The sequence below is a fragment of the Heloderma suspectum genome, chromosome 3, assembly GCF_057233095.1.
Source record: "Heloderma suspectum isolate Gila_16-S chromosome 3, 16-S_ref, whole genome shotgun sequence".
Taxonomy (NCBI): domain Eukaryota; kingdom Metazoa; phylum Chordata; class Lepidosauria; order Squamata; family Helodermatidae; genus Heloderma; species Heloderma suspectum.
This window is the reverse complement of record NC_139460.1, coordinates 37,867,322-37,895,012: the sequence shown is the minus strand read 5'-3', so window position 1 is coordinate 37,895,012 and position 27,691 is coordinate 37,867,322. Positions and strand designations below refer to the sequence as shown.

General features: G+C 46.7%; 1 protein-coding gene across 3 annotated transcripts in view; it reads right to left on the bottom strand.

The window, feature by feature from the left end:
• Positions 1 to 4,460: 4,460 nt before the first annotated feature.
• MTUS2 (microtubule associated scaffold protein 2) overlaps positions 4,461 to 27,691 on the bottom strand; it is a 355,312-nt gene continuing 332,081 nt past the window's right edge. For all 3 annotated transcript variants that reach the window (XM_084841649.1, XM_084841650.1, XM_084841651.1), the window contains 7 exons: positions 27,004 to 27,218; positions 24,041 to 24,146; positions 15,673 to 15,746; positions 14,045 to 14,143; positions 13,518 to 13,637; positions 12,497 to 12,594; positions 4,461 to 5,666 (listed from right to left, as the gene is read on the bottom strand). In XM_084841649.1, the coding sequence (XP_084697775.1) occupies positions 5,450 to 5,666; positions 12,497 to 12,594; positions 13,518 to 13,637; positions 14,045 to 14,143; positions 15,673 to 15,746; positions 24,041 to 24,146; positions 27,004 to 27,218 (929 nt within the window). In that variant the 3' untranslated portion in view covers positions 4,461 to 5,449. The remainder of the gene's footprint in view (positions 5,667 to 12,496; positions 12,595 to 13,517; positions 13,638 to 14,044; positions 14,144 to 15,672; positions 15,747 to 24,040; positions 24,147 to 27,003; positions 27,219 to 27,691) is intronic.

Genomic DNA, 27,691 nt, shown 5'->3' with positions numbered 1-27,691 from the left:
TTGGGTTGTATACTCATCTGGACCATGTACATCTACAGTGCACAGTAAATGGGAAATGCAGACAGAAGCAGCACAAGGTGCTCTCAGTTCCTCTCCTGCTTATGTTATGTGTGAAATCTGAAGCTGCTGGATGTATTTCAGCCATCCATGAAAGGAGTGAAAAGCTGGATCAGGATCCAAAAGCAATGCCTCTCCTGTCCTACGGAGTGGTGCTGCATAACTGCTATGTGATGATATGAGGGTGGAATCTTGGCACAAACCCAGTGGAAACCCAGAGCAGTGAATCTGCTCTTGGTTTCACTCAGAACTCCAAGGGTGCTATCCAATGTACTGGCTCTGACTGAAACCTGGAGCAGATTCAACGTCCCACTGTCATCAGCGCCACCAGCCTCCCCTGCACAGACCATTCCTGGACTTGCAGGTGCCAAGCTTCTGAGTTTATTTTTCTCCTTCCTGAATACTATCCCTGAATCCTTCCTGAATCATCCTCTAAACCCAAACACACAGCAGCAGATCTTGCTGAACAGATTGATATTGCAGTTTCCATCATTGTAGTGGGAGGCGTTCTCTCCTCTCTCTCGGCTAACACTGTAATTCCGACAGAGGATAAGATGCCAAAAGAATGTCTTGCAGCCACCATTTACTAGTTAAGAGGGACTGTAGGGGCAGAGCAACCCAATTTCCCTGAGCTGGCTTTCTTCCTGCTCTTTGTAGCCTCGGTGCAAGAAATCTTAGGCTGTTACAGGCAAAACATGACGCACACCTGAAATTTGGGTTATCAGTAAGATACCTACCAGAACTGAGGGCTTGAATACCCAGAGCAGGAATTGCACCTTGCAGGCATAAGATTGCTTGTCTGCTACTAGTAGGGTTAGGTTTTAATAACGTGGGCTAGGCTGCATGAAATCACCAATCGATTCTCAGGTTGCTTTCCTCTTGTCACTCAAGCCAGACCTGCCTGGGGGATTGGCTGCTTTGTATTATCGCATAGCACACCGTTGTGAATGTGGTTTCCCACAATTCCACAGTCATGCAGTTCTCCTCTTTGGGGAATAAACTTTATGGCTTCTCACACAAAAGCGGATTTGAAAAATAATAAACCTAACACATTTTGGAACCCGGAGCCCCTTTGTCAGATCCACATTCCAGAAAAAGGCTAAGCCAGCTCCCAAAGATAGTGGCTGTCTCTCTAACTCCATCAGGGTGATGGTGTCCTGCGATGGTATGAGAAAGCCACAATCTTTGGCTGGTGACTCAGCCTGTTCCAAGAATTTGGAAAAGATTGCCTGTGAAGGTGGTGGTGGGTTTATGTCTTCATTGGCATCCTTGAGAATGTTTCCTCTTTCAGCATTGTCTGTTTCTGGTGCTTCTGTTCTGGTTTTTATTCCCATGCAAAAGCAGCGGGCCTTTAGGGAAAGATGCCTTAGGAAGGTGGTGATGGCTACTCGGGCTTAGGTCCATGTTACAGTTCCCTTGGAAATCACGCAGTCCAATCTTCCCCACTTTCATAAAGAGGAAAAGTGAGAGGGCTGCTAGTCTAGCTTTGCACAACCTCCCCCCCCCGATCTTCCTCACACCTGCTTGCAATGCTAGAACTTTCGGTTGGTTGTGCTCTCCCCATAACTTCTGTGTACCTTCTTTTGTTGTGGTTAAAGGGGAGGTGATCACCCGGACAGAGATCCAAAGTGCTACTTCAGGTGAGCCAAAAGGGCTTGGGAACGTCCACTGAAAGAGTTGCCTCCCCCCACCCCGCCCCTAGAATAGCAGACCTCCATGCCATACCAGAAACTGCTTTAAAAAGTTGTCTTAGTTTCAGAAGTGGCTTGCCATCAGATATGGGGACTTGCTGACTGAGAAATATAAGACCAAGACATTCATCTAGTTGTTTTTTGGGATATCGGCTTTAGTCAGTTTAATGTGATGTGATGTAAAGTCACACAAAGACTGGGTTTACACAACATGATAACCCACACTCAGTGGCTGAGTGTGGGTTGTTGTTGAACCATGGGTTATCATGTTGTCTGAATGCAGTGCGTTTTCCACAGGGTGGCTTGTTAAACATGCAGTATGGCTTGTTAACTACTCTGAACAACCCAACAATAAACCATGGGTTCTCAAAGTGGCTTGTTCAAGAAAACCCACACTGCATGGTTAACAGGCCACCCTGCAGAAAACATGCTGTGTTCAGACAACACGATAACCCACTGTACAACAGCCCATGATTCAACAACAACCCACACTCAACCACTAAGTGTGGGTTAGCATGTTGTGTGAGCCCAGTCTAGGGTTTTCCCCCAGTATAGATTAACTATGGTTATAGGGGCTGAATAAGTGGTCAGCTTCCATACTGTGCTGTTCAGAACAATGAAATGTTATGCAAAAGGGAAAAGTGGTCCTAGGCTGCTTTTTCAGAAGCAAGGATGAACAATCAGTGCTAAATAAATGGCACAGGGGTCTCCAGTTGTCTGCTATTAGCATGTAAATGACAGTAGATCAGCCTTCCCCAACCTGATGCCCTCTAGATGTTTTGGACTGCACCTCTCATAATCCTCCACCAGCATGGCCATGCTTGCTCAGAACTGTGGGAGTTGCAGTCCAACACATTTGGAAGGCACTAGATTGGGGAAGGCTGCAGTAGATGATGGAGAACTTGTAAGCAGTTCCCTACTCCCCAAAGCCCAAGCCCCCATTCACAGCTTGGAAGCATTCATTGCATAGAAGTGGTAGATGAACAGATGAGGGACGTAGCCTAAAGACAGAAGCTGATGGACATCCCAGTCCCACCCACCCACTGGGTCCACTAGTGGACTAGTATCACTAGTGGAGAGTGATACATGACTTACAGAGCAACATAAGTTAATTCAAGTGTATCAACTTTGTGGTAACATCGCTTACATGAGCCGACGTTGTACAAGACTGCAACAAAACAACAAAAAAGTGTGCTGTGTTGTCATCTGTGCCTTTTGCAATTGCACCAGGGAAAGTGGCTAAAATTATACCAGTGAGTCATTGTCACAACTATCCTACACTTGGTTTGTACTTGCCCTTACGCAAAATCTAGTGCCGTAGTTTGTGATAGTTACGAACATGGCATGAGCTAATCTAAGAAGATGTACTCAGTTTCATGCAAGGTAGCTACAAAAATGAATTTCCCTAAAAGAAAAAAATTAACATTGTTACTTTGTACAGCATGGAATTGGGCCACAAAGCTGTGGCGATCAAGCCGTGGCAGCTGTCTCTTCAATCACAGCTTATGCCTCAGGGCCTACATTGCAGCCAAGTCTCAAACACAAACACTAAGCACACTCATTGGCCTGGGTGCTTGTGTGGACTTCAGAAAAGTATTTGCCAAGTGCACACATCTCACTGAGGCCCACACCAGGTTCCTTCTCTTCTCCTCAATGTGTTTTGGGCACCTTGGATGTGCAAGACCGTACTTTGCACATGGGTCGAACCCAGGCCACCAGCTGAGAACCAAAGTATCAGATGGGTATCTAAATACAGTTACTCATTTGCTTAGATCAGCCTTCCTCAACCTGGTGCCCACCAGGTGTCTTGTACTGCAGGTCCTACCAGCCCCGACCATTGGTCATGCTGGATGGGGCTGATGGGAGTTGTAGTTCAAAACATCTGGAGGGCCCCAGGGTGGCGAAGGCGCTTGTAGATGATTCATGCCGCACAACGGTCCAATGCTACGTTCAACTCATTCACAGTCTAAGTCTAACCTATCTGACACTCATGCTGGAACCCACCTTCTATGACATCAAAGACAACAAGGGATATTTCTTGTATCCCATTCTCTGTCTAGCTCATGATTAAGCACCTTCTCAAGGTCTAACACTATACTGGCTGCTACACTACTCTCTAGGGAACCAGCCTACATTCTAGCAGCCCTGATGTCCTAGGTGCTGCTGCTACTGCTACTAAATAGAATCATGGAATCAAATTGGGTAGCAGTGTTGAGATGGTTGTAAAGAAGGCAGGGATATTACATCCGGTAGTACTGAAACCCCTCAAAAATGATGTGTGAGTGCTGATTAAATTTAAGTGTGCAACGTTGATTGCTATTCTATGAGCACTACCAGCCCAAATCAGTTTCAATTCCTGATCTGAGAGCTGCGCCCTAGGCGATGTTGCAGAGGGTGCCAGTAACACACGCAACCCCGGCAACACTACAGTGTATTCTAGGGCACCCCTTCCAGATGGCACACTGTGTCATTGGTGCCTCTTAAAATACTGCTGCCTCAAGTGACTGCTTAGATTGATTGTACAGCTGGGCCTTCCCTGTGTTTGAGAAGAATTCTGATATTGATAGAACTGGGCTTTGTGAAGGAGGACAGAACATGGGTGAAGACCATCCAAAATACCTTACATTTTTAGGCAAATGTATCTAACTGTAGGTTCACCATTTTAGCCTGTGTTTCATGGTCACTGCATTAAATTGTGTCTTGTGGCAGAGGGACTTTGTCTTACAACTTTATGTTTACACACATATTGCCTTGCTATCAATCCAGAGAGCTTCAAAAATGTCACTTAAAAACAACTACAGGTGGGCTAAAATGGAGTCATCTTGAAAAATAAAACACAAGACTGTAAAATTTTCAGGCCTCCTTGTCTAGTCTGTACTTACAACAGTAATACGAGTTCTAATTTTGACCTGGGAGATGAGTGACCATGTCTAGCATTGATTAGAAAAGCCATTGTTTTTGAAGGCAGTAACTATTTAAGCATTTTAAAGTCGCTGGTGTTTTGCTTTAGAAAACGTACCACGTGGTGGTCATTTGGAAGGTGCTTCTACTTTTGTGTAACTTCCTTCTAGTTTGGGTAGAAATTTTCCTGGGAAGCTCTGACCAAAACGAAAAAGGAATTTCATTTCCGTATAAGTCCTAGGCACATGTTAGAAAATTGCTGACTCTCATGAAAATATATCAGCACTTTTTGTAGGATTGATTCGTATAAAAATGCAGTTCAGAAGAGCTTCGGCTACATATACAGAAGTGTGAACGTGTGCCTTACGTATGTGCATGGATGCTAGCACCATCCACACCTATCAGAGCCACCCACCCACCCACACACACACACACAGTTCAGAACCTGAACTTGCAACTGACATGGAATACTGCAGCGGAAAAACGTTCATTTGGAGTGAACGCTAAGTAGCAGTTAGAGTTTTCATTGCTTTTGGCTCTCACCCCAGAACTGGTTTCCCACACATCAGACTACATTGGATTATGCTATTTTATGGCATCGGTGTGCCAGTCCGAGGGGCTTCTGATGCTGGAACCACAAAGGCGCGCTGCCTAGTCGTATGCAGCTAGGGAACATATTGGTATAGTATCAGGTCCCAGGTATCTACTTTTACTGTGGTTAACGCTTCCTTGGATGATAACATTCAGCAGATTGGGATGTTGTCAGGGAGAAGTCATCTTAAGCAGCCGGGCCTGGCCTGTCATCTTGGCACAATGCTGACTTTCGCAGGGGTCGGCGGTCCTGAGGAAGAGCGATAGAGGTGCGTCGGAGATGTTGGAGACAGTTTCACAGGGCTCATGGGCTCCGACGTCTGAAGTTTCCACAGCAGCTCTTCATTAGTCCTGCTCAGCCTCTTCTTCTCCTTGCTTTCTTTCTCAACGTGTTCCTGGAGATTGGCGTTTTCTTCTGACAACTGCCTGGAGAGGGAAACAAGGCAACATTCGTGCTTAACTGCACCTGACTGTCATCGCCACTGCATGTCCCCTCTGGAGCGGGAGGTTGTTGCCTCTGTTTCGTAAAGAGCTCTCATCTTTCTGAAAACTTGTTTACCTGCACGTGTTGGATTCTGACCAGTCTGCTCCCTCCCCCAGGGCTGACTCCAGGTCTTTGAGGGCCCTTTGGACAGGGCACCCTCAATGGCTCCCCCCCTCATTGAGACTACCTCCTCACTGTGCCATGGTCACCATCTCCTCTTGCTCCTCCTCCTCCTGTCTCTCCTCCTTGCTTTTGCTTGCTTGCTTGCCAGGCAGAGAGCCGGGGAGTGAGGAGGCCATGGCATCCGCTGCTCCTCCTTCCTTCACATCACCTTTGCTGTCTGGGCCAGAGCGAGAGGCATGTGAACAAGCAGCTTGCAGTGGTGAAGAGGAGGAGCAAGTGCAGGAGGGCTCTCGTCACTGGGCCCCTGCTGGGGTGTGGGCCCTCGGCAGGTGCCCGACCAAGCCTACCCTTGTTTCCTGCTCTGCCCTCCCCACCCCCTGCTTGCCTGCCACAGCCATCACCAAAGACAAGGCAGAGACCTCTCTCCGTGACATATCAAACCGACTGCTGCTTATAATACATGGCTTTCATGGCCTCATGTAAACTAGGGGATGGATCTAGGATCTGTCTTCCATTGGTGGAAGGGCTCTGCTCATGGAAGGTGCCTTTGCCCAGTTTGGGGGGATCCCCCTTCCCCCACTACACCACAGCTCACCCCATTCAGCAGGGTCTCCTGACTCTCTGTGTAGCATTTTCAGGGGACTAGTGGGGCTGCCATGTGGAAGGGGCGGGGGACTCCACCTCTGCCAGCCCTGTTGGCAGAGGCGCCTAAACCTCAGACCTTCTGTAATAAAACACACATCATTCGCCATTCACCTTTAGGCTGGTCCGCTCATGCATGCCCAGCACTTGAGCGCTCCAGCATTGAGTGGTGGCTTGCATGTGTGAATGAGCCATCACAAACATATCACTGCAATCAACATTGTTATCACCTCAACATCACCTCGAGCACAAGGTTATTATTTTTTCAACAGAGTTACTTCACACAGAGTTACTTCAGGAGAAACTTCAGGAGAAACTTCCTGACTGTTAGAGCAATACGACAATGGAACCCATGACCTAGGGAGGTGGTGGGCTCTCCCACACTGGAGGCATTCAAGACAAGGCTGGACAGCCACCTGTCAGGGATGCTCTGACTTGGATACCTGCGTTGAGCAGGGGGTTGGGCTTGATGGCCTTGTGGACCCTTCCAACCCTACTATTCTATGATTCTGCGACATTCCAGCCCTCAACTACAAGGAGAGGAACTGAGCAACAGGCATGCGTAGGTGGACCTGCCCCAAGTTGTTGCAGAACGTGTATTCAACAGCAAAAGTGCAGAACGGGGTCACTTGACGCTTCTTAACGGGGGTGCTGTACCTCAGCGGTTGAGCACATGCCTTGCATGCACAGGTCCCAGGCTCGATCCCATGTACCTCTACTTGAAAGGTTCTTTGGGAGGAAGACTGGGAAAGGCTTTGGACAGCCACAGCCAATCAGAGTAGACTGGCAGAGTCAGTTAATGGTCCTGGGATCAGTACTCAATGGTCCCACTTCTAGACTAGGTCAGTTAATGGCCTGACTCTGTAGAAGGCTGCATTGTATGCTCATCACTCTGAGAAGCCAGAAATGTCAGGGGTGCAGAACTGTTTAATGGTGGGGGGCTGGATAGCCCACCATGGGGCACATGATGTCAGGAGGCATGCCGTCACCCCTTTTCCTTTTTTCTTCTTCTTTCTTCATGCTGGAAGCAGGCATGGAATTGTGCCTCCTCCCAGCATGGTGACAGGGACCCAGGACGCCCTGCATTCCTGCTGCTCCAACTGGAGATAGCAGAGGGCATGGGAGACATTGGGACTCACCCATGCCAGGGAGGGTGGCCAATGTCCTTCATCCCAGCTGCACTCGCAGAGCTCAGATTGGAGCTAGCGGCAGGGGGATGCCCTGAGGGATTCCTCTTGGGGGCGGGGCTTGGAGCCTAAGCTCTGCCCCCTGAAGGAACCCCAAGAGGCTGTGCAGGTTGGACTGGGGTGCCCCTTGGGCCATATGTTCTACACCCTTGACTTAGAATGGAAGAATTCTAAGCTCAGAAATTTGTTTTCAGTATTGGAACTGAACTCACAGTCCTTCCGAACAAAAAACCACTCCTGGCTACCCCAAACGGTATTTCATTCCACAGTATAAGGGGTGTGTGTGTGTGTGTGAATTTTGTTGCTGCTATTATTAATGAAGTGGAGTTAGAAAACTTCGCTGATCTACTGCAAATCACCCAGAGATCTATCATTATATCCTAATCTACTGCCCCAGTATAGACTCCAGCACTTTTACATCCAGAACAATCGGGGGGGGAACCTCTTTTGGTTTGGGGCTAGATTGTCCCCTGGACTACGCCTGGTGGGCTGGATATGTCATATGCCCACCCAAAGCCCCACCCCTTCCTGTGATGTCATTGGCACCAGGGTGCCATCTTTTCTTCTTTTTCTGTGCAGAGAGCAACTCTGCCGGCTGCTGTAGGCATCAGCCGAGTCAGACTGCTCCTTCCCGCGTTGCTTGTGTCCCGACTGGGGCACAAGTGGGATGGAAGGGACTCGAATGGGGCTTGCAGGAGCCGGTTCCTGCAAGCCCCAGCTGAGCGGTATAGGGAATAACAAAGGGATCGGAGACCGCAAAGGGGTGGGGCTTGGAGAGGGGAGGGGCATGGGGAAGGGAGGAGGTGGAACCCCTGAGGGGTGCTCAACCCTCCATGAGCTGGATTGGGCCCCCGTGTGGGATGGATTAGGCCTGTGGGCCGGAGGTTGCCCTCCCCTGCAATGCACTACGCAAGCATGATGCTGAATATTACAGACGCCTACCAGGTGGCATCCACTCTGATGAGACCAGAAATCAAATTATCAGTTTGCTGGAGGATGAGGACTGGGAATTCTACGGAAAAGCTGCAGGCCATCCCAGGAGGTCTTTGAAGCAGGGCTGTGTCTTTGCTGACAAGTGTGGGATTTTTGTTTTACAATCCCAGCATGTGCCCAAAGACAATTTGCTTTGGTGAGCAGAAAGAAAATGATAGCCCTCTGCCTCTCTCTTGCACACAGCGTCAGGGTCGTCTTTTTCCCTGGCTTATCTGATGCTGACGCCAGCAAAAGAAGACAATGGTCAGGTTACAGCAGGAGCAGCTTTTAAAGCAAGGAAAAGAACAAGGCCTGGAGCACCGCCCACACCCTGGAAGGGAGCCAGGAGGTGCTCCGATGACGTAGCCCTGGGTCCAGCTCTTTGGGGGGCAGTTCCTGCTGAAACAGACAGGAGAGTGAATGTCTTGCTGATCATCAAGGACCCTCAGCTATCACTGAGTTCAGCAACTGTGGTGTGGCACAGGGGAGCCAGCAGGAAATAATCCTGCAGCACAGTGGTCCTTCCTGTGGGAGGGTTTGCATCTTTGAGGCAGGCAGTCTGCTCTGTCTGATATATGCACTTGCACAATTGCATGGATGTGTCACTATGCTACTCCTGGGCAATGTATGGGCAGGAGTCTTGTTTGCCTCCCTCCTGGATGATTATGTTTTCTCACTGAAGCATCTAATAAAGTGAGCATTAGGCTAGTGAAGAGACCTCATGCCTCAACAAATGTGTGACTCTTTAAGGTAATACAGGACGCTGTTGTTGCTACAACAGACTCCACTTCTGGTGTTTTTTTTGGTCTAATTAAGATTATGGGCAGATTATGGGCAGATTATGGGCAAATTAAGGGCAAATTATGGGATTATGCGCAGATTATGGCAGATCATGGGAACCATTGGATATGGCAGATTCCCCCTGCTGAGGCTGCAGGTACTGCTGCAACCTCAGGAGGGGCATCTGAGAGGGGACCACTGGACTCTGAGAGGGGGGGTTGGACTCGATGGTCTTGTAGGCCCCTTCCAACCCTACTACTATACTATTCAATGATCCCCCCACCCCTTGCAGCCGCTGAAGAGCGCAGCATGCTGGCTGCTCTTCCAAAGTTGCAACAGCGACCTCAGGAGACCTTGCGGGGAGGGCAAAGGAGGCAGGATGGTGGGTGGGGAAGGGAGGGAGGGAGGTGAAGCCAGGATCCACAGGATCCTAAAGGGATGTATGAGGATTTCATTTCCATTGGTAAATCACTCGAAAATACCCTGTTCGCAACTCGAAATACTAATGGGAGTACCTGGTCTCCAAAAATGTTTGCAAATTCCCAAATGTGTCTTTGGGTTCACAAAATGTGCACCAGAAAAATGTGCACCTTTTGAAAAATGCGCAACTTTCTCCATTCAAACAAACTGAAAAACAGGTCACAACCTAGAGCAGGAGTGAGCTGAGCTGAGCGTTGAAGTAACAGTGGAGGCTGGTGCCTCCAGTTCTGGAGCGGCAATGATTCCATTCTGGGTTTTAGTTGCCACAAGCCAAAACTCTAAAGGTGCTATCCAAGGTGCTGAACCGTATCCCCCAAATGGGTTCAGCACCTTGGATAGCACCTTTAGAGCTTTGGCTGGCTGTAACTAGAACCCACAATGGAATCACCACTGCTCTGGAACTGGAGGCATCAGCTGCCACTGGAAGTAACGTTTGGAGAATTTCTGCCAGCTTGAGTAGCTCTGGTTCTCCCATCCCTACCCAGTCCTGCCCATAGCAAGGTAAGTCAGCTACAGGAGCTGAGAAGCTAAAATTATAAAGAACAGGAGGAATGCGGAGGCGTTTTCCCCTTTGTCCTCCTCCTGCCCTGCCTGGCTCCTCCCAGCAGGGCAGAGAATAGACAGAGGGCTCTCACCTCTGATCCCTCTGTCTATCGAGAGGGAGCCCCTTAGGATGGCATCTCATGAAGAGTGGTGCACTTTTACATGCTGTGTGCTATAATAAAATGACAATTCTGCATTAACACACTGCAGATTTGCACAAGGAAAAACAGAAATGGGCAGAAGTGCCTGCAAAATTAATGCAACAAGGCTAAAGACAAGCACGACACCAAAACAGAAGAACATCAGACGAGGCCTTCTGGATCAGAACAAAGGTCTGTCTAGTCCACCATTCTGTTCACCCAGCGGCCACCCAGCTGCCTGTGGAAAGCCTGCAAGAAAAGCCAAGTTCAGCCCCCAATACTGACATGATGTTCAGGGTGGTCTTAAATATGGCATTCTTGTGCCCATAGATGTGTATTGTGCTCATGCAGGGAAATCCACCCCTCTGCAAAGTGGTATAATGTGAAACATACAAATATAGGTTTCAGTAGTGTCTATCCAAATACCCAGATGCTTTCAGCACAGACGTTGAAGATCAACTGCTTGCGGAATAAACTCCAAGTCAGCACTGATCCAAAGTGTACTGTGGACAACTCCTGAGGAGGAAAGCTTTGTTTATGGAAGACTCTGTGTTAATGGAGCAGACCGTTAATGGTAATAATACATGACACTTTGCAGCACAATCCTATGCATGTTTACTCAGAAGTAAGCCCCACTGTATTCCATGGGGTTCACTCCCAGGAAAATGCAGACAGGATTGCATCCTGAGGCCTGTCTGGAGCACTTCACATTCATTTCCTTAGGAATCCTAACAACTCTGTAGGGGAGACCAGTCCTATTACCAATGGGGGCTGAGTCTGAGAAATGGAGAGTCTTGTGGCACCTTAGAGATGAACAAATTTACTCTGGCATAAGCTTTTATGGACACTGTCCACGTTCATCTGCTGGAATCGACAGTGTCTACACAAGCTTATGCCAGAATAAATCTGTTAGGGTGCAATCCTATGCATGCATAGGCAGCTAAAAGTCTGACAACTCCTAGCATTCCCCAGCCAGCCAGCCTGGTTGCAGGACTTTTTTCTGTCTAAACATGCATAGGATTGTGCCCTTAGTCTTTAATAACCCTGTGGGAAATGAGAAACAGTGGTTCAATTAAAGCTAAGTAAGAACTAAACGAGTGCATTGCAATTGTGATTTGAATGAGACACTTCGTGGCACACAGCTCAGTCTCCTGCAGTGCGCTCCTGTGCATGTTTACTTGGGATGCTGAAGAATTTCATTCGGTCTGCATTTTTAAGCAAACTGACCTAATTTGTACTTTCTGGACTAATACATTGATAGGAACACAGCTATCCTTCGGACCGTGCGATTTTCCGAACTTTGCAATGCAGTGGTCCTCAAAAAATGTGCAGGAAAACATGTATTTTTAGGGGGAAACACACACAAAATACACATTTTAGGGGAAATTCTGTACAATTTAAATGTGAATGTTCAGGCCTTTTAAAAACAACAACAAAGAAAATGGGACAGAACGGACTTATGATTATGATACATGAAAGTGACACAAACTGATCTGTCCATCCCTACTTGAAAGAATGATTGAGCCCAATGGGCCTTACTCTCAAGTAGATCTGGTTGACTGTGTCTGTCTCTTTCTCCTGCATTTGAATTTTTTTTAACGCTAAGTTCTCTTCATCCCAAATACAAAGATATTTGCAAATCTTGTTAAATTCTTATTAAAAAGGCACTGAACTGAAATTCTCATCCATTTCCTACTCCCAAGTATGTGTGCATAGGATTTCATCCATAGCCACTACAGGACATGAATTCTCAATAAGATGAATGAACATCACATTCCTTCCAATGCTCCAATTGTATAAAAAGATACCACTAATGTGAACAAGATAGAAGACATGACTTAGAACGTGCTGACAGCTGCATTTATGTTTGCAATTTTAAGTTCAGGAGCAAATACTTGGACAGACCTGGTCACCACGGTGTTCTGATCAATCCTGACTCTGAGGTCTTCATTTTGCTGCTGAAGCACCTGGATTTTTTCTTCCAGTATTAAGTTCTTTTCAGCCTGCAGTGACAGAAGGGACAGCTGCAGCATGAGCATTCAGTATGGGAGAATTGCCCCAAAGGAGCATCCCGCCAATTCATCCCAGCTGAAGTGACCACCCAGACCTGATGGTGTTGACTGGGTCCATGTGTGTGTAAACACACAGGAGCTCACCTGTAGGACTCTGGTCTAATAACTGAGGATGTTAGGGTTGCTCTGTCTTAGTGTAAGTGGCAACCCCTGTTTTAATCATGAGTGCCAAGGTGGAGAGAAGGAGATGTTTCCTGGACGGGTCTGGTTTTACAAGGGCCTAGGTGCCAGCCTTCCTCTACTAGTTCCAGATCAGATTTTGTCATTTGAAGGAACTGGGCATGTTTAGCCAGGAGAAGAGGAGGTGAAACGGGACATGAGAGCTCCTTTCAAATACCCAAAGGGCAAAGACTCATTCTGTGCTGCACGGCCTGCACCAGAGAGCAGCACTAGATCTCATCCGTGTAAGTTACAGGAAAGAAGACCTACCTTGAACATCAGGAGAGACTTAACATCGTGGTGGTGGGGAACATGTGGCTTTCCAGGTGTGTTTGGAATACAACTCCCATCAGCTCTAGCCAATATAGCCAATGGTGAGGGGTGAGGGGAATTGCAGTTCAGCGATATCTGGACAGCCACACATTCCCCATCCCTGTCTTAAGGGCAAGAGCAGTTTTGCAATGGAACCAATTATTTGGGGTGGGCTCTGGGCTCTCCCTCACTCTATGTTGGCTGGGGATGATAGGTACTGTAGTCCAACACACATGGAGAACACCATGTTGGAGAAGGTTGCTATATATCATAGCTTGAGCCTCTACTGGATACACAAAAGCTCTTGTGCCTTTCCCCTACCTTCCATGTTGCTTCCTAAACAAACAGGAACAAAACAAGAAAGCACACACACAAGAACTCACCAGTCTTTCTAGCTCCATGATCCTCTTTTCCTGCTGGTGAATGAGTTGATTCTTCATCTCCAAAACCTGCTTTAGGCTACTCATGTCTTCCTCTAAATGCTGGTATGGAGCCAGTGCAACCTAGGAGGAAGAAGAAGGACAATTAGAAACAGAAATTGTAGTCGAACACAATTCTTTTGCTTTTACAAGTTTAATTAAATTACTTATACGTAGGGATGTATGAGAATTTGTTTCAGTCCGCAAATCTCTAAAAAATGTCCTTTTTGCAACCCCAATCATGAACATGAACAGGAGTGCATGTTCTCCAAAAATGTTCACAAATTCTTGAACTTGTATTTGCATTCACAAAATGCACAACTTTTGAAAAATGCACATTTGCAAAATGCACAATGTTTGCAAAATGTACAACTTATGAAAAATGTGCACTTCCCCATTTGAATGAACCAGAAAAGTACAGTTTGGAGAATTGCAGCGAGCTCAAGCATCCCTCGTTCTCCTGTGCCTACATATACACAGAACCCAGTTACCTCGAGTTGTTCTTCAGTGTTTTTCTTCAAAGCCTCTTCAAATCGTTTTGCCTTGTCCTTTAGAGACTGGCTCTGGAAAGTGAGGGTATCGACCTGGTCCTGTAATTAACATCAAGCACAAACACAAGTTTGCCTGACCCAAGAGCAATATTCCAGGCAGTGGCCCTGACGCAGAGAAAACCAGGCAGCCTTGAGTTCTGCTGAACCAACAGAAGAACATTTGGCATGACTAACAGCCAAAACAGACATGACTTCAGAAATGTAGGGTTGTATCCAACATGAGTCATATTTAGAGCAGACCTGTTGAAATGAATAGGACTTAAGTTAGACTAACACTGGATATAACCCTAGCTAGCAGCTATGATTTTTTCCCCCATCTTTGCTACAGAGTAGGTGCAGGGCCCTTGATCTGGGGAGGGCTTTAACCTCCCCCCCCACACCCTATGGGTAAAATCCAGATTGCCCCCCTGCCCAACCTGCAATTTCTGTTGCAAAATTGTGATCTGTAGAGCTGCTAGCTCCTAAAGTCCATTTTGACCATAAGGTTGGGGGGCTGGCAATTGTTTTTAGAACAGAATATAGTGTGCATGATGGAGGCATCGTTTCCTATGGTCTTAGGCTGTTCATTTCTTTCCCTCCAATTGCTGTCTTTGCTTAGACTGGTTTTTTAAATGCTCCAGCTAAACTGTGAACAGATAGGAAGGTGGATGAGTGTACACACTGCAGGCAATGATACCTCTAATGTGGCACCTTCAACTCCTTGAGACAAGCTATCATCTGGGTGTAAAGAACCTATAATCATGACCCAGAATCAAACGCAGATGTCTGTGGCATTCGTCTGTGCTTTTCTGTAATTAAATAATGTTGACCTATTAACTGCTCATGGACTTTTGAACATGGCAGCACACAATGAAAAACCCAGTTTGTTAATGGTGGGTTGCTTGGGAGTGAGTGAGCATGCTGTCTCCTGATTGCTCGCCCATTTCCCTTTTGCTAAACAACTCCTATCCTTGGGTTATCCTCTATGATGTGGAAAACTGGAACTCTGGGTCATTGAAAGAGAAACAAACCAGAGTTTTAACCCAAGAACAAACCACGGGTTCTAAGTCTGGGTTGTTTCTCCCTCAACAACCCTGAGTTCTGGGTTCACATCATGGAGAAAAACCTAGGAATGGGACATCCCTGTCTTGTTTAGTGCACTGGAAGCGGGCACACCAGAAGCAGGTGAGCAGTCAGGGCCCTGCGTGCTCTCTCTCTTCTGCTCACTCCCAAACAACCCATGGTTAACAAACCATGGATTGTTTGCTGTGTGCTAACTGGGTGTAGCTAGTGTAGCATAGTGGCTAAGAGACTGAGCTGTGATGCAGGAAATGCCTGGTTCAAATCTTGCTTCTGCCATGAACTCACTAGGTTAGAGATGGGCAGATTACAAGCTTCTGGGATCTACTTTTTTTTTTTTAAAAAAACAGAACCCCAAAGGCCCCGACTGAAGCTATGTGCACAATCATAGCTTGGGTGGGGGGGCTTCTGTACACTTTGAAATAAGAACCAGGGTCCCTCTGAGGCACATCACAACAAGTGGAGCTTTGTGACAAACACTAATGCTTGTAGGTCATGAAAGTACAGACCTGGAGCGACAGACGCAACTTCTCAAAACTCTCTTCGAGTTCTCTCTTTTCCAACTCATGCGCAGCCTTCATTTCTAGAGGGAAGAAAAAGAAAACATTGCAAGGTGGGTTGAAAATGGGTATGTGGCACATTCATTACCCACAATCCCTAGGTCTTGAATGGGCTCAACACTGCTGTAGCCTGACTGTCATATGGTTGGCATTTGTGGTTTGTAATTCTTTGAACTGCCCAGAGAGTTTCAGTGATTGGGCGGTATAGAAATGAAATAGATAATAACAAATAATAATGATGTGTCTTGCTTGGCCGCTTACGATGCTCTGGCCAAGTCTCGTGGCCAAGAGAATCCCATGCACAGCAAAACTGGCTCCCTGGCTGAAGCACCGGTTGCGGGGACTCCACCAGGTGCTTTGAACGGGGACCAGATGATGTCCAGTACCGTGGCGCTGCATCCTGACATCATTTAACCTGCAAAGGGCCAGCTGGGGGTGGAGGCCATCTGTTCCCACATCCAGCAACACTTCCCCACCTTTGCTACAGACTGATAGCTGGAGCAACAGACCAGTGATAAGGAGAGCCCTGTGGGATTAGACCAAAGGTCCATCTAGCCCAGCATTCTGTTCACAGAGTGGTCAATCAGCTGCCCATGGGAAACCCACAAGCAAGACAAGAGTGCAACAGCACCCTCCCACCCATGATCCCCAGCAACTGGTGTACATAGGCTCACTGCCTCTGGTTCTGGAGCTAGCACATAGCCATCAGGACTAGTAGCCATCGATAGCCTTCTCCTCCAGGAACTTGTCTAACTCCCTTTTAAAGCCATCCAAATTGGTGGCCATCACTACATCTTGTGGAAGTGAATTCATAGGCTACTATTGTATCCTATTGTGCCCATGGACTCATGGGACCAACCGTTTGTGCAATACGGCTTTTGTGCTGCTAAAAACAACCTGAAAGGAGCAGAAAAGCTGGTTTCTGGAACGGGATAGGTTAGTGGAGCTTCCGGAAGGAAATTCCAGTAAAGTGCCCCAGTCTGGAAACAAGCATTTCTGCTTGTTTCCAGGGTTGTTTTTCGAAGTGTGAAAGCCCCGCTGTGCAAGCAGTCGCTCCCGCAAATGCGACGGAGCCGGCAGAGGCAGCACAGCCCTGTTGGATCCTGCCCCAAATCATATCAGCCAACAGAGGGGCATTTTTTGGTCTCTCTTCAGGATTACAACTTTATAGAGTAATCCTACCACTGGGGCTGGGAGAGGTGAAGGCAGAGGAACTGCCTCATCCAAAACCTTGCTGGACTCACGCCAGGAGGGTCAAAGGGAACAGGGCGCCCTTCCTTCTCTGCTTCTCACATTCTTGAGAAGTTTCCCTCCCACCAATTCCATGGGAAGGAAAATGAACAATGCCACCTCCAGGGCTAGGGTAGTTCTTCCCCTATTCTTGAGGAGTGGCAGGGGCATGGGAGGTCTCGGTATCCTGTCTATCCACCAGTGGAGGCTAGTGGCTCAGATGTCAGTGGGGCAGGAGCACCTGGGATAGTCCTTTAGAGTTCTGACTGAAGCCTGGAGCAGATTCACCACCCCACTGGCATTGAGCCACCAACCTCCACTGGTATCCACAGCCTCTCCAGGCACACCCAGGGAACACCCCTAGAAGGCCTCCTTTCTGTGCTCCCCGACATCAGGATTCCAGCCCTGGAGAAGCTCCAGCTGTGGACCTTTCTGCTGCCTTCTTTTGTAGGCTTGTGAGGTCAGGTTTGCCTCTCCACCCTCAGAGGCAGCGATCCAAAAAACCCAACGGCCCTGATGTACTCTGGATCTAGGAGAAATTCCCATTGTATGCTCAGCCCAAAGGCCATATGGTGTGCACTGAATGAGGCCATTTCTCAATCATTTTTATTATTGATATGAAATTTGAGTTGACCCTGAAGGAATTTTTAATAATAAACCATTATATTCAATAAATAATATGTTTTTTTAAAAATTAAATAAAATAAATAATAAAATTTGATTATATTATATTTTGATTATATTATATTAATAAATAGTAAATAAATACTCATTTTAAGTAATAAATAAATAATAATGAATCCTGTTTTAATAACCCACAGGATTTTTAAGCGGAGTGTGTTAAAAATTAATAACCTGACTAATTGCTCCAAACGAATCCATAAATAAAACCTCTTCCCAGATCAGCTCTTTCAGTGCCAAGTTCATCCACAAGAGGGCACTCTAGACCTGGCACAGAACTCTCAAGACCCGAACATCAACACATCTTAGACAAAGGGGTGGGGATACTGTTTTTGAAAATAGTAGTCGGGATCCAAGTTCACAACAGAGACTGTCTGTAAAATTCATATAATACAGTGGACAACTCTGGGCATCATTTCTAAGAATATTAACCTAAACGATGGCTAAGACACCTGATTACTGGGAAGTTTAACAGTGATTTAATCAACAGTAATCAGTGATGGGAGTACCAGACCACCTTACCTGTCTCCTGAGAAACCTGTACGAGGGTCAAGAAGCAACAGTAAGAACCAGAGATGGAACAACCGATTGGTTCAAAATTGGGAAAGGAGTACGACAAGGCTGCATATTGTCACCCTGCTTATTTAACTTATATGCAGAGTACATCATGAGAAATGCCGGGTTGGATGAATCAGAGATCGGAATTAAGATTGCCGGGAGAATTATCAACAACCTCCGATATGCAGACGATACCACCCTAATGGCAGAAAGCGAAGAGGATCTCAAGAGCCTCTTGTTGAGGGTGAAAGAGGAGAGTGCAAAAGCTGGTTTGAAACTCAACATTAAAAAAACTAAGATCATGGCATCTGGCCCTATCACTTCCTGGCATATAGAAGGGGAAGAAATGGAAGCAGTGACAGATTTTACTTTCTTGGGCTCCAAGATCACCGCAGACGGTGACTGTAGCCATGAAATTAAAAGACGCTTGCTCCTTGGGAGGAAAGCTATGGCAAACCTAGACAGCATAGTAAGAAGCAGAGACATCACCTTGCCGACAAAGGTCCGTCTAATCAAAGCTATGGTTTTCCCAGTAGTAATGTATGGCTGTGAGAGCTGGACTATAAGGAAGGCTGAGCGCCGAAGAATTGATGCTTTCGAACTGTGGTGCTGGAGAAGACTCTTACGAGTCCCCTGGACTGCAAGGAGGTCAAATCAGTCCATCCTAAAGGAAATCAACCCTGACTGCTCATTGGAAGGACAGATAATGAAGCTGAAGCTCCAATATTTTGGCCACCTAATGCGAAGAGAAAACTCCCTGGAAAAGACCCTGATGCTGGGAAAGACTGAAGGCAAAAGGAGAAGGGGATGGCAGAGGATGAGATGGCTAGATAGCATCACTGATGCAATGAATATGGACTTGAGCACGCTCCGGGAGAGAGCGCAGGACAGGAAGGCCTGGCGTGCTATGGTCCATGGGGTCACGAAGAGTCGGACACGACTGAACGACTGAACAACAACAACAATCAGTTTCAACACAGATATGCATATTGCTCATGGATGTCAGTAGAGCATCCAACATTAATTCCCACCTCAAAAGTAGCGCTGCCAAGCCACTTCAGCATCAGTGCACCATTTGTGAGCCATCAGTCTTCCCTTATCTGTTCTTTGGTTTTCCTTTCGTGGGTCATCTTTGTCGCCTTTCACTCTGTCCTCCCCACCTCAAGTAGATGATAAGTCCTCTAGGCAGGGAAGGAGGCCGTTGCCTATGGCAGCTCATGCCACAACAACCCAGTTGCTCACCAAGGAGCCACAGCAACTTTTATGCCTGCCCTAGACAGTGAGGAATGGGCCACTGCTCAATAGCAAAGCACACCCTTTGTGTGTGGAAGGCCACAGGTTCACTGCCCCAATGCAACGTCTCCTGCTGCCTGAAGCAGGAAAGAACATGCACTGCTGCATCGTGCCCCATCCCGCTGCTGCACTGTGCCCCCCTCCCTTGTACTGTGCCCCCTTTCCTTCGCTACCGTGCCAGCTCTATGAAGAACCGCGCAGCCAGAAGCAGCAGCAGAGCTCTTGCAAGAACCCCACAACTACTTCTTCCAGCTGTGTGGCTCTCAACGAAGAAAGCAGAGGGTGGGAGGCTGTACCAGAGAGCCCCTCCAGCTGCTCCCTCACTGTGGTAAATGCTCTCTAGAGCACCCACTGGAGGAAGCAAGGCAGTGGTGGGGGCGGGGCCCCCTCCTTTCATGGTGGGGGGGAGGGGCACAATTCACCACTCTTCCCACTCCACCACCTAATGTGGGCACCGCACCCTACTTAATGGGTGGGCCGGCCCTGCAGGTTCAATTCATGGCATCACCCTTTTAAAGGGATCCCAGGCAGTGGGACTGAGAAACAACCTTGCTTGAGACCCCAGAACGGCACTGACAATCACAGTAGAAAGTTTTGAGAAAGACAGACCAATGGCCCGACTCTAAGGCATATTTATTTATTTACTTTAATAACCTCTATCTGGATTTCGTCTGTCTGTCTGTCTGTCTGCCTGCCTGCCTGCCTGCCTGCCTGCCTGCCTGCCTGCCTGCCTGCCTATCTATCTATCTATCTATCTATCTATCTATCTATCTATCTATCTATCTATCTATCTATCTATCTATCTAATAGATTTATATATATTGCTGAACATATTTTAAAATATCTCTATGTAGTATATTATAATATACATTAAAATACATAAAACTGCTAAATCATGTATATAAAACATTAACAAAAACATTAAAATCAATTAATCAATACAACACAGTAATTACAAACAAACAGGCTGGGCAGCACACTCACTCAGGGAAGGCCTGGGTAAAGAAATGGGTCTTTTGTTGTTGTTCAGTCGTTCAGTCGTGTCCGACTCTTCGTGACCACATGGACTATAGCACGCCAGGCCTTCCTGTCCTGCGCTCTCTCCCGGAGTGTGCTCAAGTCTATATTCATTGCATCGGTGATGCTATCTAGCCATCTCATCCTCTGCCGTCCTCTTCTCTGTTTGCCTACAAAACTACAATCTTTCCCAGCATCAGGGTCTTTTCCAGGGAGGTTTCTCTTCGCGTTAGGTGGCCAAAATATTGGAGCTTCAGTTTCAGTATCTGTCCTTCCAATGAGCAGTCAGGGTTGATTTCCTTTAGGATGGACTGATTTGACCTCCTTGCAGTCCAGGGCACTCGTAAGAGTCTTCTCCAGCACCACAGTTCGAACGCATCGATTCTTCAGCGCTCAGCCTTCCTTATAGTCCAGTTCTCACAGCCATACATTACTACTGGGAAAACCATAGCTTTGATTATACAAACCTTTGTCGTCAAGGTGATGTCTCTGCTTCTTACTATGCTGTCTAGGTTTGCCATAGCTTTCCTCCCAAGGAGCAAGTGTCTTTTATTTTCATGGCTACAGTCACCGTCTGCGGTGATCTTGGAACCCAAGAAAATAAAAGCTGTCACTGCTTCCATTTCTTCCCCTTCTATATGCCAGGAAGTGATGGGGCCAGATGCCATGATCTTCGTTTTGTTAATGTTGAGTTTCAAACCAGCTTTTGCACTCTCCACTTTCACCCTCAACAAGAGGCTCTTGAGATCCTCTTCGCTTTCTGCCACTAGGGTGGTATCGTCTGCGTATCTGAGGTTGTTGATAATTCTCCTGGCAATCTTAATTCCGACCTGTGATTCATCCAACCTGGTGTTTCTCATGATGTACTCTGAAATAAGTTAAATAAGCAGGGCAACAATATACAGCCTTGTCGTACTCCTTTCCCAATTTGGAACCAATCGGTTGTTCCACGTCTGGTTCTTACTGTTGCTTCTTGACCCTTGTACAGGTTTCTCAGGAGACAGGTAAGGTGGTCTGGTACTCCCAACTCTTTAAGAATTTGCCACAGTTTGTTGTGATCCACACAATCAAAGGCTTTAGCGTAGTCAATGAAGCAGAAATAGACATTTTTCTGGAATTCTCTTGCTTTCTCCATGATCCAGCGAATGTTGGCAATTTGATCTCTAGTTCCTCTGCCTCTTCGAAACCCAGCTTGTACTTCCGGTAGTTCTCGGTTCACATATTCACAGGATTTTGAACATAACCTTGCTGGCATGTGAAATGAGCGCAATTGTGCGGTAGTTTGAACACTCTTTGGCATTGCCCTTCTTTGGAATTGGAATGTAAACTGACCTTTTCCAGTCTTGTGGCCACTGCTGAGTGTTCCAAATTTGTTGGCATATTGAGTGCAGCACTTTAACAGCATCACCTTTTAGGATTTTAAATAGCTCAGCTGGAATACTGTCATCTTCGCTAGCTTTGTTGTTAGGAATGCTTGCTAAGGCCCACTTGACTTCACTCTCAAGGATGTCCGGCTCAAGTTCAGTGACCACACTATCATGGCTATCAGGGACATTAAGATCTTTCCTGTATAGTTCTTCTGCATATTCTTTCCACCTCTTCTTAATCTCATCTGCTTCTGTTAGGTCCCTGCCTTCTTTGTCCTTTATCATGCCCGTCTTTGCACAAAACGTTTCCTTGATATCTCTGATTTTCTTGAAAAGATCTCTAGTCTTTCCCATTCTATTGTTTTCCTCGATTTCTTTGCATTGTTCATTTAAGAAAGCCTTCTTGTCTCTCCTTGCTATTCTCTTTAATTGGCACCTAAAGCATGGTACAGTTGGCGCCTCTCAAATACCAGGGGGGAGATAATTCCATAAACTGGGCACCACCATGGAGAAGGCCGTGGTGCTGCCTAATTTATATCTCACTAGGGTGGCCACTTATGAATCATTCCAAAACAAGACAGAAAAGGACAGCAATTTGCATAAAATTTGAATATGCTAATATAGATAGATAGATAGATAGATGCAAATTTAGAAATAATTATTATAATTTAAAAAGAAATACAGTACATCTCACCATAGTATGGGAGGCTGTGACCAGGTGACCTGTGTGCCTGTCTGTTCAGTCTGCTGTTCAGGTACTGACTGGTGATGGGAAACAGTTCTTATGGTTCTTTATCTTTAAAGCAGAACTGGACTGGACAGGCCTTCAAAAAGAGGATGGTTCTTTGGCAGCCCTACAAATAATGGACTGTCCTCTGTAAAAGGGGACACATGGCCACCCTAGTATCAAAAATTCCACGTTCCACCTGTCAAATATCTTGCTCTAATACATAGGCCCAACTATCTAACCAAAAGGTCTGTCAAAACAAGGGACATTTTCACTTTTGTGTTCAAAAACTGAACAATGTTGGCATCAGTCTAACTTCAAGGGGGAGATCATTCCACAGCTGGGGTGCCTACATGGAGAAAGCCCTACTACGAGTTCCAGAAGTCTGAACTTTGTTAGGTATAATCAAAAGGGCCTCCCCAGAGAAACTCAATTCATGGGCAGGATGATACAGGGTGGGGCACTTCATTAGATATCAAAGATAACCGAAAGCAATTTCCAGAGAAAAGATCAAAACATACAAGTACGTAGCTGTCTTTATGTGATTCTGAGGTCTTTATTTTATTTATTGGAATCTTTATGGCATTGTTTATATCAGTGATGCTAAAAAGCTGTCATGTGTCAAAAGGATCTTGATGTGTCTAATGGAACGACAAATCTTCCTTTAATGCACATTGCATGGCCTTGAAAGATGGCCTAAAAATATATTAAATAAATAAGTAATCATCGACACAATAAGAAGCAATAGAACAGCAGGAAAATAAACATAAAATAAAAAATCGCTGTCCGATAGGAAATAAACAGTGGTGACTGCATGAGTACTGACTCAAAGGGTTATGAGCTTAAAATCACTCAGTTCAGTTTCCTTCTCTATTTGATAATAGTTGCTGTTGGAACAGAAAAATGTGACTCCAAAGGAGTGTTTTTTGTGTGGCTATCTGGATTATTCATCATTGTTTATCATTATTATTTACTACTACTAATTCCACATGCAAAGGATTGGATTTTGGATGCTCTCAGAACTTGCTGCCCTTGGTTACTCCTCAGTAATCTAGTCCTTATTTCTGAGAAAACATGCACAAGATAGATTTTTATACTGTGTTGCTTCTCACTATTTCTGCATAGACATGCAGAGGGGTAGTTTGGGGGATGCTTTGCGGTAGACATGTAAAGGAGTAGATTGTGGATATTCTCAGAGCTTGCTGCTTGGTTCCTAAGGCTGCTTTTTGCATGGTTCTGATGATATCATCACCACCATCATTATCATCTCCCTCTGCTTTGCACTCATGATCTTAAAGTTCATGTGCTTCAGTTTCACTTACTGTGGTATAGCCTGATGAAGATTCAAAAGACTGCTCTGCCTCTGGCGACATAGCCCTCTGCCCCACCACCCCAGTGGACACAGCCACCACTGACCCCATATTTGCCAGTGCTACAAAATTACCTTGAACTTTGCGCTCATATTCCTCCTGAAGCACTGCAATAGCAACGGTGTGGCTATTTTCCATCTCTAAGACTGCCACTTCTTGAGTTGCTGCAATGTCTTCTACCTGTTCAAATAACAAAGCGGTACTGTTAGATAAGATAAAACTACTTTCAATGGATTGAAAAGGGGATTAGACAAATGCATGGAGGATACAGCTACAGATGACTACTAGTCATGCGAGCCAGTGTGGTATATCTTCCTTCCTTCCTTCCTTCCTTCCTTCCTTCCTTCCTTCCTTCCTTTCTTTCTTTCTTTCTATGCTGCCCAATAGCTGAAGCTCTCTGGGCGGTTCACAAAAGTTAAAACCAAACGGCACACAACAAAACAATATAAAATATATAGAACATTCAAACCACAATATAACAATACAGCCACAATAAAACCTAGCAGCGGTGCAGGAATTTGAAATACAGATTTAAAACAGCAAAGCTAAAAGTCTAGAAAGCTAAAATGCTAAAATGCCTGGGAAAATAAAAAGGTCTTCACCTGGTGCCGAAAGGAATACAATGTAGGTGCCAGGCGAACCTCACTAGGGAGCTCATTCCACAGCCAGGGTGCCACAGCAGAAAAAGCCCTCCTAGTAGCCACCCACCTCACTTCCTTTGGCAGGGGCTCATGGACGAGGACTACTGAGGATGATCTTAAGGTCTGGGCAGGCACATATGGGAGGAGGCGATCCTTCGGGTAATCTGGTATAGTGGTTAGGGGATTGGACTCGATGGTCTTATAGGCCCCTTCCAACCGTACTATTCTATAATTCTATGAGTCTTGGACTGGGACTTGGGAGATCCAGGTTCTAGTCCCCACTCAGCCATGAAGTTCACTGGATGACTCTGGGCCAGTCACTGACTCTCAGCCTAATCTACCTCACAGGGTTGTTCTGAGGATAAATTGGAGAGGAGAAGAAGGACCATGTAAGCCACCTTGGGTTCCTTGCAAGGGGAAAAACGGTGGGATATAAATGTAATACATAAATAAATAAATGATGGCTACATACTACCAACAGTTTCAGAGACAGCATGCCAGTGAATTCCATCTGCTGGGGAGGAACAGCAGGAGCGGGCTACGGCCTTATGGGTTTCTCAGGGGCATTTGGTTGGCCACTTATGGCAAACGGGATGCTGAACTAGATGGGCCTGATCCAGCAGGGGTCTCCTTATCTTCTTGAATCCTGATTTGCAATGAGTTCTCCCAAATGCCAGGAGGGTAACGGCTCGAGGAGCTAGAAAAACTCGCTAACCCAATTTCCTCTAACCCACCTTTTCTGTACAAACGTCTAGCTTGTGCGAGCGGGGCCTCTTCACCTGACGTGCAGGAAGGACATCCGTGAGTCCTTCTGCTTCCTCTGCAGAGGCCGCCTTTCACAGAGTCAAGCCACTGGCCCATCTAGCTTAGTACTGGCTGCACCAGGAGTGACTTCCACAGTGCCAGGGACCGATCCCCCCCTGCACCCCTCCCTGCTGGCACTGAAATTGACACTGCACTGCAGATTTTGCTGCCAGGAGTCTTCTGGGAGCACAATTCTGCTTCTCCCAAATTGCTTCTCCCAAGGCACCTTGTTCTTTGCCACTGCTACAAATTTGGCACTGGGGGGGAGGGGCACATGCGGTCCGTGTGTTTCCCGCCCCTGGTCTGCCCAGTGACCGGCAGCAGCTCTCCAGGGTCTCAGGTAGGGTCTTTCCCAGCCCTATCGGGAGATGCCAAGCATTGGACCCGGTACCTTTGGCATGCAATGCATGCGTTCTTCCATGGAGCCATGGTCCATTTTCAATGGCCTGTTTAGTTTACTTTATGTGCCACTTTTCCACACCCATGTGCAAAAGTGGCTCTCAATAAACGTCAGATATTAAAAGACAGCCTCCCTGAGGCCACCCCACTGTTTTCCTTAAAACATGCCAACTTGTTCCCTCTCCACGCCCCTGCCTTGCCCTCCTATTGTAGTTGGGGAAGTTAAAGCAGCCTTTTGCTTGACTTAGGGCTGGTGTATACACACAATCCCTAATCCGAAAACACTGAAATCATGGAGGGAAAGCACAAGACCCAATGTCTGAATGTTTATTTATTGCATTGTACTTTTAACATTTTTATGCTGCCCCTCAGTAAGACTTCCAGGGTGGCTCACAAACAGAGTTAATCTCTCTCTCTCCCTCTCTCTCTCCCTCTCTCTCTCACTCACACACACACACACACACCACATGCACAAAACTACGACCATCGCTGCTACCAGACCCCCAAATAATCAAACAGATAAAACAGCAGAAAGCAGCAGTTAAAAACAAACCATAAAATTCAGTGGAATGGATTTTTAAAAACCTATGACCAGCTTGCAGATAAAAGAGCCCAGTCAAAGAAAGAGAAAAAAGTCTGGCACTGAAATGACATCAGGGTTGGCACCAGGCGAGTCTCTCTGGGGAGGCATTCTACAAACAGGGTGCCATGACCAAGGGCCACTCTCCAGTCACCACCTGCTGAATGTCAGATGTCAGGTGACTGGGAGTGGGGGACACACACATGGAGGACGGCCTCAGTCCAAAGGCAGCTGCAAGGCTTGGGCAGGTTTGTGTTTCAGCTGTATTTTGAGAGTGGACAGGGAGGTGAGAATGTGTGTTTGAGTCTGCCTGTCAACCTCAGTAGCAGATTGTGCTCCAAATCCTGTATTATTGCTGTTGTTGTTGCTCCAAATCCTGTATTGTTGTTGTTATTTTTTATCATTGTCGTCATCATCGTCATCATCATCTTGTGGGGAGTTTAAACAATGCACATTGGTGTGTATATCTGTGTGTGGGGGAATGGGAAGCCACTCAAAGGGAAACTCATAATTGAGCCAGGCATGTGCATGCATTTCATTTATGAACACCCCTCAGTTGTGGTCATGGTCACTGCCTACTGGGCGTGATAACTCGACTGATAACTCGACTGACCTGTTCTTGGTGCAGAGTCTTGATCCTGACAAGCTGCGTGCTGTGATCCTCTTGCAAGCGCTTGATTTCAGCACTATACTGTGACTGCAGCCGCTCTTTGAGTGCTTGGAGCTCTTCCTGCTGTTGCCAACCAAGCTGCCTCAGCTTGCCCTCAAACCTCTTTTCCAGCTCCTCCTTCTCTTTCTGTAATTTCTCATATCTTGCTGCATTGAGGGCTGCAGAGGGAAGAACTGCTCATTAAGGCTCCACAGAGAAGGCAGAACTGAATGGGTTTACTTTACCTCCACTAGGTATCAGTAGAGCTGACCAGCAGAGATTTGTGATTCACCATGCTGAGCACTGCCCCTCAGCCCTGTACGGTGGCCCACTGGGCCTTGAGGCCCTGGGGCTTTGAGGGCTACATGGCAACCCCATGGGGGCAACACATGAACAGCCTCGCACTGCTGTCCGAGTCCCCTGCTTCCCTCACTGTTATCTCCAGTCTGTGATCAATGGGCACATCCAACGGTGCCATTCCGCAAACTCAAATAGCACTAGTGGAGCTCCGCTGAATCTTCCCATTGCGCGAGAGGTTGCCCATTTGCTTGTGCAACCGGTTGTGGGAGCAGTTGTGCAGCCAGTTACACGACATGTTGCACAGTGGGTGCAAGCAGTTGTGTAACTGTACAGTGGGAATCCACAATGGTCA